At 36.5% G+C, this 12,590-nt stretch overlaps 1 protein-coding gene across 1 annotated transcript in view; it reads left to right on the top strand.

Annotated features, from left to right (window-relative positions):
- Nucleotides 1-3,768: 3,768 nt before the first annotated feature.
- LOC132631638 (uncharacterized) overlaps nucleotides 3,769-12,590 on the top strand; it is a 30,012-nt gene continuing 21,190 nt past the window's right edge. The window contains exons 1-3 of the mRNA XM_060347293.1: nucleotides 3,769-4,178; nucleotides 5,495-5,594; nucleotides 10,665-10,727. Of these exons, the coding sequence (XP_060203276.1) occupies nucleotides 3,979-4,178; nucleotides 5,495-5,594; nucleotides 10,665-10,727 (363 nt within the window). The 5' untranslated portion in view covers nucleotides 3,769-3,978. The remainder of the gene's footprint in view (nucleotides 4,179-5,494; nucleotides 5,595-10,664; nucleotides 10,728-12,590) is intronic.

Below are 12,590 nucleotides of genomic sequence, written 5' to 3'. Positions count from 1 at the left end.
ATTCAACATCCCCGAGAATACAACTCGGCCAAATTCATCAACAACCATACCAACAATACCAACAACCATACCAATAACGTCAAAAACCAATTTAAAACGCATTCCAACACTAGTAACCTTCCTTTCTACATATTCATCATAATTCAATTCAACTACGATTTTTTCAAGCCGATATCGACACTTACATATTCACTACTAATTCAAGATCATTCAAATACAATTCAAAAGCATTTCATACAATTCTACAAAATATTCAACAATCCCGCCAAAACCATACTTCACCCGAAACCTCCAATCTTCGACACGAACACTCACAACACATTTTTATCTTCCAATTTCATCATCAACAACAACAATTTGCACCTTAACAATTCCATTCCCATAATTACATAAATCTATAATAAAATCACATAATTTCCTACAACAACTTAACAACCAATTTTCATGCCAACTTGAACTATTATTCTTCCATTTACATCACAAAGCCACAACAACATAATCTAGCATACTAAATAAATTTCATTCTCCCCCCCTTCACTATACCCACACACGGCCACACACCCAAACACCCACAACACAAAAATTTCATACTTTACATTCATTTCCATATACTACAATATATATATAATTCTTCCAAGACAAAAAGAGTAGAATCTTTACCTTTTTCAAGAATTTTCACTTGCCAACAAAAGTACTTTCTTGCCTAAAAAATTATATCACGTTGAAGAGGGTCTCGAGCTTAGTAAGAATACTAGAAAATTGGGATTTTTGGATCAAAGATTGATGGGCAAAATTTTTTTTTCCTTTTCCCTTGTCTTGGCCGAATAGGCCCTTCTTGCTCTTCTCTCTCACTCTTTTTTTTCTTGAAGCTTCTAATGAATGATCTAGTTGTGGCCCCTTTCTTCCTTTTTAATACATGGGTCTAATTTGTTATGGGCTTGGGCCTCTTTTCCTAGTCATGGCCGGCCACCTACTATAATGGGCCTCTTTGTTTTCTTTCTTTTTTTTCATTTCTTTTAAGCCCAATTTGTTATAGGTCTTATTTTGTAATTCCCGAAACTAATTTCCAAAATTCTTCATTTTGCCCTTGACCTTCCTCCATATTTCCACATCAACATTTTTCATAAACAACACATATTTTAAATAAAAATCAAATTATGGCCTTATTTCTTACAAGTCAAAATTATTTCGAATTTTCCGAATATGCAAAAAATACAGGATATAACAGTTTGGTAGGTAGCCAAAATTATCTGGAGATTATAATCCCGAGACTAATTTATCTCACCTTTTGGGATTATTTTATTCCATCTAAAATATGGTATAAAATAATCCCGGGATAAGTGGGATATCCCATCCTTGGGATTATGCTTCATTTTATACCGTGTTTGGTAGGAGGTATAAATTTATCCCAGGATAAATTTACACCTCCTACCAAACACAGTACAAAAAATTAGTGCTAGGATATCCCAGCCTATACCATGCACCAAACGACCTCTAATAGTTGCTTGTGTTATAGTAGAGAGTTTGAGAAATCCTATTGGAAACAGGTCGTGGATTTTCCTCCTTTGAACAAGGAGTTTTTCACATAAAAATACTAGTATTATTGATTTACAATTTCTCACTTTACTTTCTTGCATAATTGCTCAAAGAACCTGGTTCTTTCAATACATAGGTCGCAACAAACTAATAACCCGTTTGGCCATGAGAATTTTCACTTTATTTTGAAATCAACGTTTGACCATGAAAATTTCAAATACGTACAACTTGAAGTTGTATTTGAAATTTGAAAAACACCTAAAACCTTATTTTCACATTTTTTTCACTTTCAATACATTCAAACAATCAAATATTCTTTGCAAAAACTATAACCAAACACAATTCCAACTTCAAAATTCTGAAAAAAGTGTACTAAGTTTTGTACACGAAAATCCTAAATACTGCTATCTTTTATTTTACGGGAAAAGGGCCTGATTTACCCCTCTACTATTGGAAATAGTTCATATTTACCCCCCGTTATACTATCAGCACAGATTTGACCCTGTCGTTACATTACTTGCAATATTTGCCCCTATTTCTAACTGTGCTCCAGCTAGGGCTGCTTATCGGGCGGATCGGGTGGATAATTACGCTTAACGGTTCGGCTTATCGGTTTTTAAATGTACTAATCCGCTAGCCAACCGTTAAGATATCAGTTAGTTCGGTATCGGGTTAGCAATTATCGGACGATTATCGGGCGGTGTGTCGGCTAAATCTAAGAGAGAATGAAAATTTTGAAGTTAACTTTGCTTATCAGGTTGAAAATGTCTGGATCCCTATCTTAAAGTTTTCTTGATGACTTTAGAAGCTAGCATTTTAATAGATTCACCAGTATTAAAAAGGAATAATGATCATTTAACTTCCGCCTATGAATTAACCTTCCTTCAGAAAAGAAAAATATACAAATGACCATGAAATAAAATACACATAAACTTGTCTCACGTATTTAAATCTGCAAAATTGCATAATAGAGATAGCAAACTCAGCGGCATGTCAAACACAAATTTAAATACTTAATTTATAGTCTTGTCTTTTCAATATTGAATCTGATTGGGCCTTTAGCCCTTAGCTTTAAGATTTAAAATGAATACTTTATATACTTGGGGGTGCAAATGTAACTATGATAATTTTTAATGGGTTAACGGTTTACCCAATAAGGGAAGTGAGTAATTCGCCCCCACACCGATAAACCGTTAATTATAAAATTTTAATCCGTTCACCAACCGGTAATCCGATAACCCTATACTAATAAGCCAATAAGCCATTTTTTCGGTTGGGTTATCGGTTGTGGTTCAATTTTGAACAGTCCTAGCTCCAGCATGGCTATTAAAATTTCACGTGGCTGACATTTGGATGAGGTGGGTGCCACATGGCATGCCACCTCACTGCCCTCTCCCCTCTCCATTTCTTTCTTCCACCTTCAACCACCATTAAAGCCACACAACCCCAAATCAGATTCAAGTAACTTAAAATTTTGTGATTTTGATTTTAAGCCACACAACCACCATTGAAGCCACATCAAGAAAGTTGTAATAGAACTCTTTTTTTCGGGGACATTTTAAGTTGGAACAACAAACCTAGAGACGATAATAAAATAAAACTTAGAATACTACTCCATAAGTTTTCTCCAATATTTTATTTTCAGCAATCAGCATCAGTCATAGCAAGAGAGATTCAGTATATTCAGTATACAAGCTAGTCTCCGTTTGAGGGGTTAGTTCAGGGGTGTTTTGATTGGATGAAAAAACATTTTCTGGTGAAAAGAAGAATCTAATCTTAGAAGGAAAATTAGAAACAACTGGGCCATGAATGATTTTACTGCTATTGAAATAATTGGGATTAGATTTGAAGTTTTGAGAGGGATGGAAATTGCACGAGCAAAGAGAAAGAGCTCGTCTCATGGTTTTAGGGTGGAAGATAGAAATGGAGAGGGGAGAGGATGGTGAGGTGGCATGTCATGTGGCACCCACTTCATCCAAATGTCAGGCCACGTGGAATTTTAAAAGCCATGCTGGAGCAGAAATAGGGGCAAATATTGCAAGTAATGTAACGGCAGGAGCAAATCTGTGCTGATAGTATAACGGGGTAAATATGAACTATTTTCAATAATAGAGGGTAAATCAGGCTCTTTTCCCTTTTTTTTACCAATAAACAAAGGCGCAGTCATCGTGAGCAGACCATTAGTAAAAGCGTAAAATATAAATAACTAACCTCTTTCCTTTAATCAGAAAATTAAACAAGGCGTATGTAATCAGAAAAGATTCCCGTATTTATCCAAGTCAATTAGTACCCAAATTGTTCCGTACAGATTTTCTCTTCCCCGTCTCTCTCTCTCTCTCACGTTTCTTCTAGCTCCAGAATTCCAAATTCGTTCGGCGCTACAGATTCAGCTATATATTCCACCGCTCACTTCAATTTGAAGGGTATATTGGATTTGCGGTGATGGCTGCGAGCGCGAACCAGCCTGCGGGTAATCAAGAAGGCAGCGGCAATGGGAATGGGGCCACCAGTAACGGTAATGGTCTCTCTGTTCCGGAAAACTCAGTGGTTGGCCCCACACAGGCAGCCCTACGACACAATCCAGGCCTTTCCGTTGATTGGACTCCCGATGAGCAGTCCCTCCTCGAAGAATTGATCGCCAAGTCTGTAAAAACCCCTTGCCCTTTTTTCTTCTTTTCTTCTTTCAATATCCCTTTTGGAGTTTTACTACTCCCTCCATCCATTTTTACTTGTCACTTTGGAGAATCAAAATGATAATTTACCATTTCGTGCCTGTTTTACCTTTACTATTAATTAAATCTTAGTCGGTCATCATTCTCTCAATTTTGATTAATTCTTTGATTAAGAAATCAAGACTAGTAAGTACATAATCTCAATTTTGAAAGTTGTCCCTTCTTTTTTAATACTCACTCCGTCCATTTTTACTTGTCCAGTGTACTAAAAATAGTTATCCACTTTTACTTGTCCGTTTGAAAAACCAAGAGATAATTTACCATTTTATACATGTTTTACCTTTACTATTAATTATTGGGTTGGAAATTTCAATGAATTGTTAGTGGCTGCACTACTTTTAAAGTTTAGTATGTTTTATTGATTTCAATCATTAAATGACTTAGTAATAATTAGAGGTGATATAGTCATTTTATTTATGGCTCCTTAATGGGTGTGCCAAGTCAATGCATGACAAATAAAAATGGACAGAGGGAGTATTTTAATGTGCGGTATCTTGCTTGCTCATTTCTGAATTATTGTTTTTTTTTTAATTCTTGAAATTTGGTTCTTGAAAATAACACGCCTTGTAATTCCATGCATCTTGAAATTTTCCTGCGGCGTCTTGCTTGCTCATTTTTTATTCTTGAGATTTTGGGAGGAGGGGCAAGGAACTCGGAATCATACAGCATTTAGGGTAACTTCTGCTAAATTTTGTATGGTGGATGTATCTCGCTTGGATAAATTAGACAAGTTGTAAACTGCATAAAGGTATCCGTATTCTAAGGATTATTTAATTTTCAATGACAAATAATCATCTCTTCCCCTCTTGTATATTGTGTTCTGCTGGTTGTAATTCAGGTCATTATCTGGTTGTAATTCAGCTCATTATCTTAAAAGTACTTATAATGACAATGAGCACTTCTTCGTCTCACCCAATCAACTCGGAAATATACCCAGTTAACAACTGTTCTCTATGTAGATGAACAAATATCATCTCCTGATTCGTCTTTGCTGTTTAAAGATTTTGATAAAGGATAATTAGTTACTACAAATATGAATGTTCTTGTTATGGTTATCTGAACCATGCATTTCAGCCGGAGACGACAACTCTTTCTGTTGGTTAATCAGTTTTTGCTTCAATTTGCTGCATGCATTGCCAAACAACATCATTTACACTATGCATTCTTAGTAGCTGACTTCTATTGACATGAATTGTTAAATGAAGATAGGAACTTTACTTTTGCAGATATGCAACAGAAAGCAACATATCTAGGTATGCAAAAATTGCAATGCAGTTAAAAGACAAGACTGTTCGAGATGTAGCATTGAGATGTAGATGGATGTCTGTAAGTTTTTTGATTCTGGTTTCATCTAATTTATTCGCATATTTAGTAACACAGATGTTGTAGATGGATCACTGTAAGTTTTTCCTTTTTCTGGTATTAACCAGTTTGTTTGTAGCTAGTAATATAGTTGTTAGTAACAGGCAATCTTGCTTTATCAGAAAAGAGAAAAAAGAAAAAGAAAAAGAGGCAAGCTTGAGCTTGTATGAATTTTAAACCCCTGAATAATAGAATGTACAGATTGGTTGGATCAGGCGCCTTTCAATGAGTTTTCCTTTTATTTCTGCATTTTGTTGCAAAGAAAGGAGAAGCATTCCTACTTCAGCATCTGTATTTCCTTTCCTCCATTGCAATATAAAGCTTTATCGCAATGTCCAAGAGTAGGAAATTTCTTGCCTTAATTATGTCTTTCATGAGTCATCTTCAAAAAAAAAAAAAAAAGTTAGTCTTTTGTTAGTTGAACCTAGGACCACAGTTGGCCAATTTGTCTGTGTGGGAGAGGGGAGACGAGGGGGCACAATCATCGTTTTCAGAGTCGAAAGCCAAATCTTAAAGTTCTTTAGCTGCAATATTGTTAACGAGCACAGATTGGGCATTTTGCCTTGCTTTCTCAGTGTCACAACACAAGTACCAAAGTGCTAAGGCGTGCGTCTAATATCTCTTGGGCTCTATTCTGAGGAGAAGACTTTAAATTATAGAGGGAAAATGACCAGACATATCCCTAAACTTTTAGAATGAGACATGTTTGTCCTTTGTTTTGCTTTTGACCTGAAGGTGCCCTTGTTGTTAGCCAAGTAACTCAAACATACCCTCCCCACTAACGATCTCTCTAACACGGTAAAAGTACAATTAAAACAAGGGTAAAGAGCCAAAAATACCCTTGAACTATTAGAATAACACCGATACATTTTAAACAGGCACAAGCTTTCATTTCATCATCCTCGCGGTAAGGAATCCGAACATACGCTGTGAAATCAAAATGAAAATCTTGATTTCTGATTCCCCCAATTTACTATGTGAAATTCGACAAGATTAATAATCTCTGATTTCATCAACCTTTTTCTTCAAATTGTTCCTTCGAGACTTAATAGCATCCAAGAAGATTTTAAAGTATTGATGCCTGGACACCGCGGTTATAAAATAAAAGAATTTAAAGTATTGATAGCATCATAGCAATCATTGCTTTTGGGGGAACTTTTCGATTTGCCACTATCAAAAATCACGTGAATTAACCTAGTCAATTAGACAAATTTTTTTTTTTAAAAGAAGAGACTAATAATTTTTTGATGAAGTAATGTGTTTCATTGAAGGGCATCAAGGGGATGTAAAGTTACAGGAGGCTAATTACAAAAGAACAAAAGTGTAGGATAACATTGTTTGCCCCAAAACAATGTCTCATTCAAGAACTAAAGTGCTAATAAAATCCAAAAACTGTATTGAACTAGTTACTGAGATTAACTAAGCATTTAGCTTTAAGAGAGTAGCTTGGAGTTGAAATGCCATCAAAACACCTTCTGTTTCTCTCATTCCAGAGACTTCAACAAATAGCAGAAGGGATCATCAACCAGGTCTTTTTGATGGCCTTATCAACTTTCCAAAGGCTCCAACTGGGATTAACTAAGCATTTAGCTTTAAGAGAGTAGCTTGGAGTTGAGATGCCATCAAAACACCTTCGGTTTCTCTCATTCCAGAGACTTCAACAAATAGCAGAAGGGATCATCTACCAGTCTTTTTGATGGCCTTATCAACTTTCCAAAGGCTCCAACTTACATATGCTTCTCTCAGATTCTGAGGCATCACCCAACTTAATCCAAAAATACTGAAAAACATGCTCCAAAGATTAAAAGCTACTGGACAATGAAGAAAGAGGTGGTTGACCATTTCCAGCTGCACTTGAAAAAATAGCATCTGTTGACCAGTTGACATCCTTTCTTGTTAAGATTGTCTATAGGAAGGCTGACATTGTTGAGGGCTATCCAGATGAAGCACTTAATCTTAGGGTCCAAATCAATTTCCATGGTCAAGAGTCAATAACCTGATCTTGGTTACCAAGCTGTCTATAGTAATCTTTAAGTGAGAAAATTCCTTTACTGCCCCATCTCATTTGATCTTTAGTACTTGCATCAATGCTAGATATTTCCACCTTGGCTAGTAATTCCAGCAAGTCCTCTTAACTCCCAATCTTGAGGGTGTCTTCTCAAGTGTACATTCCAGAAGTTGTTGCTTCTATTTTGGGCAATTGAGGAGAGCTTCTCCAGTGCCATACTGAATAAACCAGGGTATTCTTCCTTTAAGGTGTAGTTGCCTAGCCATTTGCCTTCCCAAAATTTCACATGTTCACCATTGCCAGGCTTGACTTCTGGAAGAATACATTACCCAATTTGCTAACATATTTCCAAAGCCCAACTCCATAGGGATCATTAGATATCTGGGTACTCCTGTTATCCTTTGCCCCATGAATTGATTTGATCACCTATTTTCATAGGATTGGTTCTTCTGTGCCATATCTCCAAAGTCACTTCATTAATAAGCTTTTGTTGTGAGCAGACAGATCTCTCACCCCCAGCCCTCCTTCACACTTTGTCCCACTATATTAGATGAAGCTTATTGGAGCTACTGTTGCCTTCCCATAAGAAGTCTCTCCTGATCTTATCCAGTTTTTCTAGCACCTTATTGGGATAGGAAATAGAGACATGAAATAAGTGGGTATCGTGTCAAGAACATTACTCATAAGAGTGACTCTGCCCCCCTAAAGACAGGTACTGAAGCTGTAAGGAAGTCAGCCTTTTTTCAAATTTTTCCACAACCCCATTCCAGATTTCACAACTTTTGAATTTTGTCCCCAATGGAAGACCCAGGTATGTGCTAGGAAGAGTCCCAATGTTGCACCCCATAATTCCAGCCAGTTCATCAATGTTTAGAACATTGTTGACTGGGTATATAATGCTCTTCAACATGTTAATATGTAACCCTGATAAGGCTTCAAAAAGAAGAAGTGTGAGATTTAAATATTGTACTTGAGTCTTTTCAGCTTCACAGAAGACCAATGTGTCATTAACATACAAAAGATGTGAGAATGTGACTGTGCTTCCAGTGTCTGTGCCACCAGCACTGAACACCTGCATCCATTGCATCTGCCTGGCTTTCTCCATCATTTTGCTTAATCCTTCCATAGCTAGAATAAACAGAAATGGGGAATCCCTTTCAAGGAGAGAAAAAGGCCACTGGACCTCCATTTATTAAGACATAATATTTTAACAGTAGAAATACTGTATCTCATCTATCTTAACCATGTCTCACCAAACCCCATTTTTCTCAAGATTGCAATCAAATAAGACCAATCCAATTGATCAAAGGCCTTTTTAATAGCTAACTTGCACATAATTCCAGGTGGCCCAGATTTGATCCTCCAGTCTAGTACCTCATTTGCAGGGAGAGCTGCATCAGTAATTTGTCTTTGTTTGATGAAGGCATTTTGATGAGAAGAGACCAGCTTGTCAATAACCTTCTTCAGTCTTCCTGCTAACACCTTTGCAAGAATCTTGTATATGCTACCAATGAGGCTTATTGGCATGAAATCCCCAAGTTCAAAAGCACCCTTCTTTTTGGGGATCATGGCAAGAAAAAAGTAAGACAAATAATGAGCAAATTTTTGGGAAAATTAATAAAATTGCAAACAAAAATAAGCAACACTTACCACCCAATTCAGATACCTTGCTCCTAATCAAATCAGAACTTTAGTAACAAGAGTTGAGCTATTTTTTTGCTTCAGTTCACTAAATCTCTTGATCAAAATAAAGCAACAAATCAATTAACTAAATCGAACAAATGAAAACGAAGAAACTAAATTTACAGCTGATGGCGGGCATTTGTAAAACCTCTTTCTAGTACTCGGATGAGCAATCAGTTTGCAACAACATCTCTGTCATTACGGGTTTCATGTGATGACATATAAGCCTCAGACATTGAAAACTTGATTATCCACAAACTGTCTTCCGTTTCGTTTTGGCCGAAAAGTTCCCCTGTCTTTAGTGGGGAGCACATTTTTGAGATACTTGGCTAACAGAGGGGTCACTTTTTGGGCAAAAAACGAAACAAAGGACTAAGTTGTCCCATTTCAAATAGTTCAGGGCAAGATCCTCTTTCCGCTAATAAATAAATCTAGCAAACTGATATATTAATTGTTTAGAAGCACCCACAGTAATGAAGTGGGAGGAAAACATTGAGGTTTCTGGTTCAAATCTCAATGGAGACAAAAAGTGATACGTGATTTTCTTCCATCTGCCTAAGCCCTGGTGGATAGAGTTACCCGGTAGTTGTGATGGTGGAGGTAGCTGGTATCCGGTGAAATAGTCGAGGTATGAGTAAGCTTACTTGAACACCACCGTTTGTTAAAGAAACATTATGATTGTACAAGAAAATTACTGAATAAACGTCAAGTAAATACTTAAAACTTTTGCAATAAGGATCGGAAATTTAAAATGATTCCGGACCATGGTTGATATGATTTTTTCTTCTTATAGGAGTGTATCATTTGTTTGTAGTTATACAAATTTGTTTGTCCACATATTCATTGTCTGTGTTAATAGTGATTTGTTTCTTGCATTACATATATGATTTTTTTTTTGTTTGCACCATTTTTAGCTAAGCCCGCGCTCTAATTGTGTTTACCCTTAAATCCCAGACACACTTTTGACGCTTTTTACGCTTTTCGTCTTCTACAACACTATAGTTGAATAAATGTTCTTTTGGTGAAAATCACAAAATTTTAGAACGGATCTAAATGAGAAACTGAAATGTTTCGCTTTCTAGTTTTAAAGGTCCTGCCTTCCCCGAACAGGGACTTCAATGTCTCAAACAATGATGTTGCTTTACTGTAAACTCCATAAAGAATAATATTATATTACTTTGTGCAGACAATTGTATAGTGGTTTTGTTATAAAGCTTTGTTCTGAAGCTAGAAGGCATTACATTCCCTTCTTCTGCAAATAAATCCAGTTATTTTTGTTTGGTAGAATAAACTTTTCTTATCTGTTCCTTCTTCTTTTAAATTCTATCAATTCCTTGTGGCAGAAAAAGGAGATTGGAAAGCGAAGAAAAGATGATCATAACTCACGCAAAAATAAAGATAAGAAGGTACTACAGCTTTTGCGTCGCATAGTTCTGGCCATTATTTCCTTATGCCTACTAAAAGATGAGGGCTTTTCCTGTCGTTAAGGGTGATTTTTTTGAGCTTTGACTGACTGTTGTTTGTTACGTTATAGACCCATATGTAGCCATGTCCATATCACTGTGGAGAGATTATTGCTTTCATTTTTTGTCATTTACTATTGCAAGTATCAAGTGTGTCTTTGTTGAGTGTTCACCGTTGTCTGTTACTGTATAGACCCATATGTAACCATGTCCATATAGTGGTCATTGTTTTCATTTGTCATTTACTATTGCAGTGTTATGCTTCATCGAAAACTAGCCAGTATAATGGTGAGGACAGAATACTGAACTCTTTTCCCCCTCCCTTAACGGGGAAAACTGGGATTCTTATTTGTATAGTATGAAATTTAGACGTTAACAAACAATTGGATTATTGACTTTTTTGGTTGTTAAGCTAAATTACAATTTTTAAAAGCATTCCCAGTATTGCTTCCTGATATTGTGCGTGCTGCTTTTCTGGTGAGCAATCTGCAATTCTCTTCAATTTAGCTGTCCTGGTCTTCCCCTTACTGCGATAATCTCTTGGAACGCTAATTAAATACTCCTGCCATCCAATGAATTGTCCCTCTTTATAATTGTATTTTCTCACAATTATGTCAGCTTTTCTGTGGGGGAAGCTCATCCCAAGGTTCTTCAATACCTTTAGATGTTCTGTATTATAAACGTTCGTTGGTTCCCCATTTAACATTAAAGTAAGTCAAAGTCAATCTTTATCTTCACATTTGACCCACTTCTACCTAAAGCTCTAAACACAATAACCGTGTTACCTTAATACCTATGCTCCACTGAAGTAGGTCACTGGAATCGGGATGGAGAGACTATGTAATAGAGGTCGTAGTCTTTCTGTTTCTTTGTTTCAAACATGTCTTTATCATGTGGCTTTGTAGTAACGAAGGTATCAACAAGAAAATCTGTTATCTAAATGCTGTGCAATATTTAGGAGTAGAGGACAAAAAGTAAAATTGATTGGAGCAGCCTGTTGAAATACTAATGTGCTACATGGTAGGCCTTGTGGATGCATAAGTCGAGAGTGAAAAGGAATGATCTTACCTTTTGATCATATTATGGAGCTCTGTTCTGACATTATAGAGAACATTAGTAAAAGAGGTTATCTCCCTTGCCAATTTTTGCTTCAAGTCGACCCACCCAAGAAAACATGCGAAGTCAAAAGCGGAATCTTCTACTTATTTTCTACCTAAATGCTGCTTAGTGAGTAAAGGTCATTTAGTTCTGGAATGGGTCCAACAAGTTTTAGGTTTTGTAGGTTTGTCTCAAGATACCAAGTGTCAGAATGCAAAAAGAATCGCAAAATATCATGACTAGCTGGAAGGTTCCCCCTCTAACAAAAATGAAATAACATTGGACTTGAGCCAAAACATCCATGCCCTTTATTAGTGATGATCTTCTTCTCTTCCATCCAAATGCATAAGAATAGCACTTGAAATCTATCTCTTTTTGCCAGCAAAATAATAATGCTCAAGATGTGCCTCAACTCATCCAGACATAGGCACAACCCATCTGATCGTCACGCAGGGAACTAAGAAAAAAGGATCTAAATCTCAGTAAACCAGCCATAATGAAGGAGAGATGGTTCACTATTTCTGCAGCTCTCTTACAGAACAGGCAGCCATTAGCACTAATTCTTCTCCTCTCCCCAGAGTTGTTACCTGTAAGAGGAGCTACTAAAGCAAAACAATAAAAAGAAAGATCCTTTCTTCGTCCTTTATCTTTCCAAATTATTTTTAAAGGAAAGGGTGCCTCGTCTGTGCTGCTAAGGGCATGATAGTA

The sequence above is a fragment of the Lycium barbarum genome, chromosome 3 (genome assembly GCF_019175385.1).
Source record: "Lycium barbarum isolate Lr01 chromosome 3, ASM1917538v2, whole genome shotgun sequence".
Lineage (NCBI taxonomy): Eukaryota > Viridiplantae > Streptophyta > Magnoliopsida > Solanales > Solanaceae > Lycium > Lycium barbarum.
The sequence above is the reverse complement of the archived record's forward strand: the minus strand, read 5'-3'. Positions and strand labels throughout refer to the sequence as shown.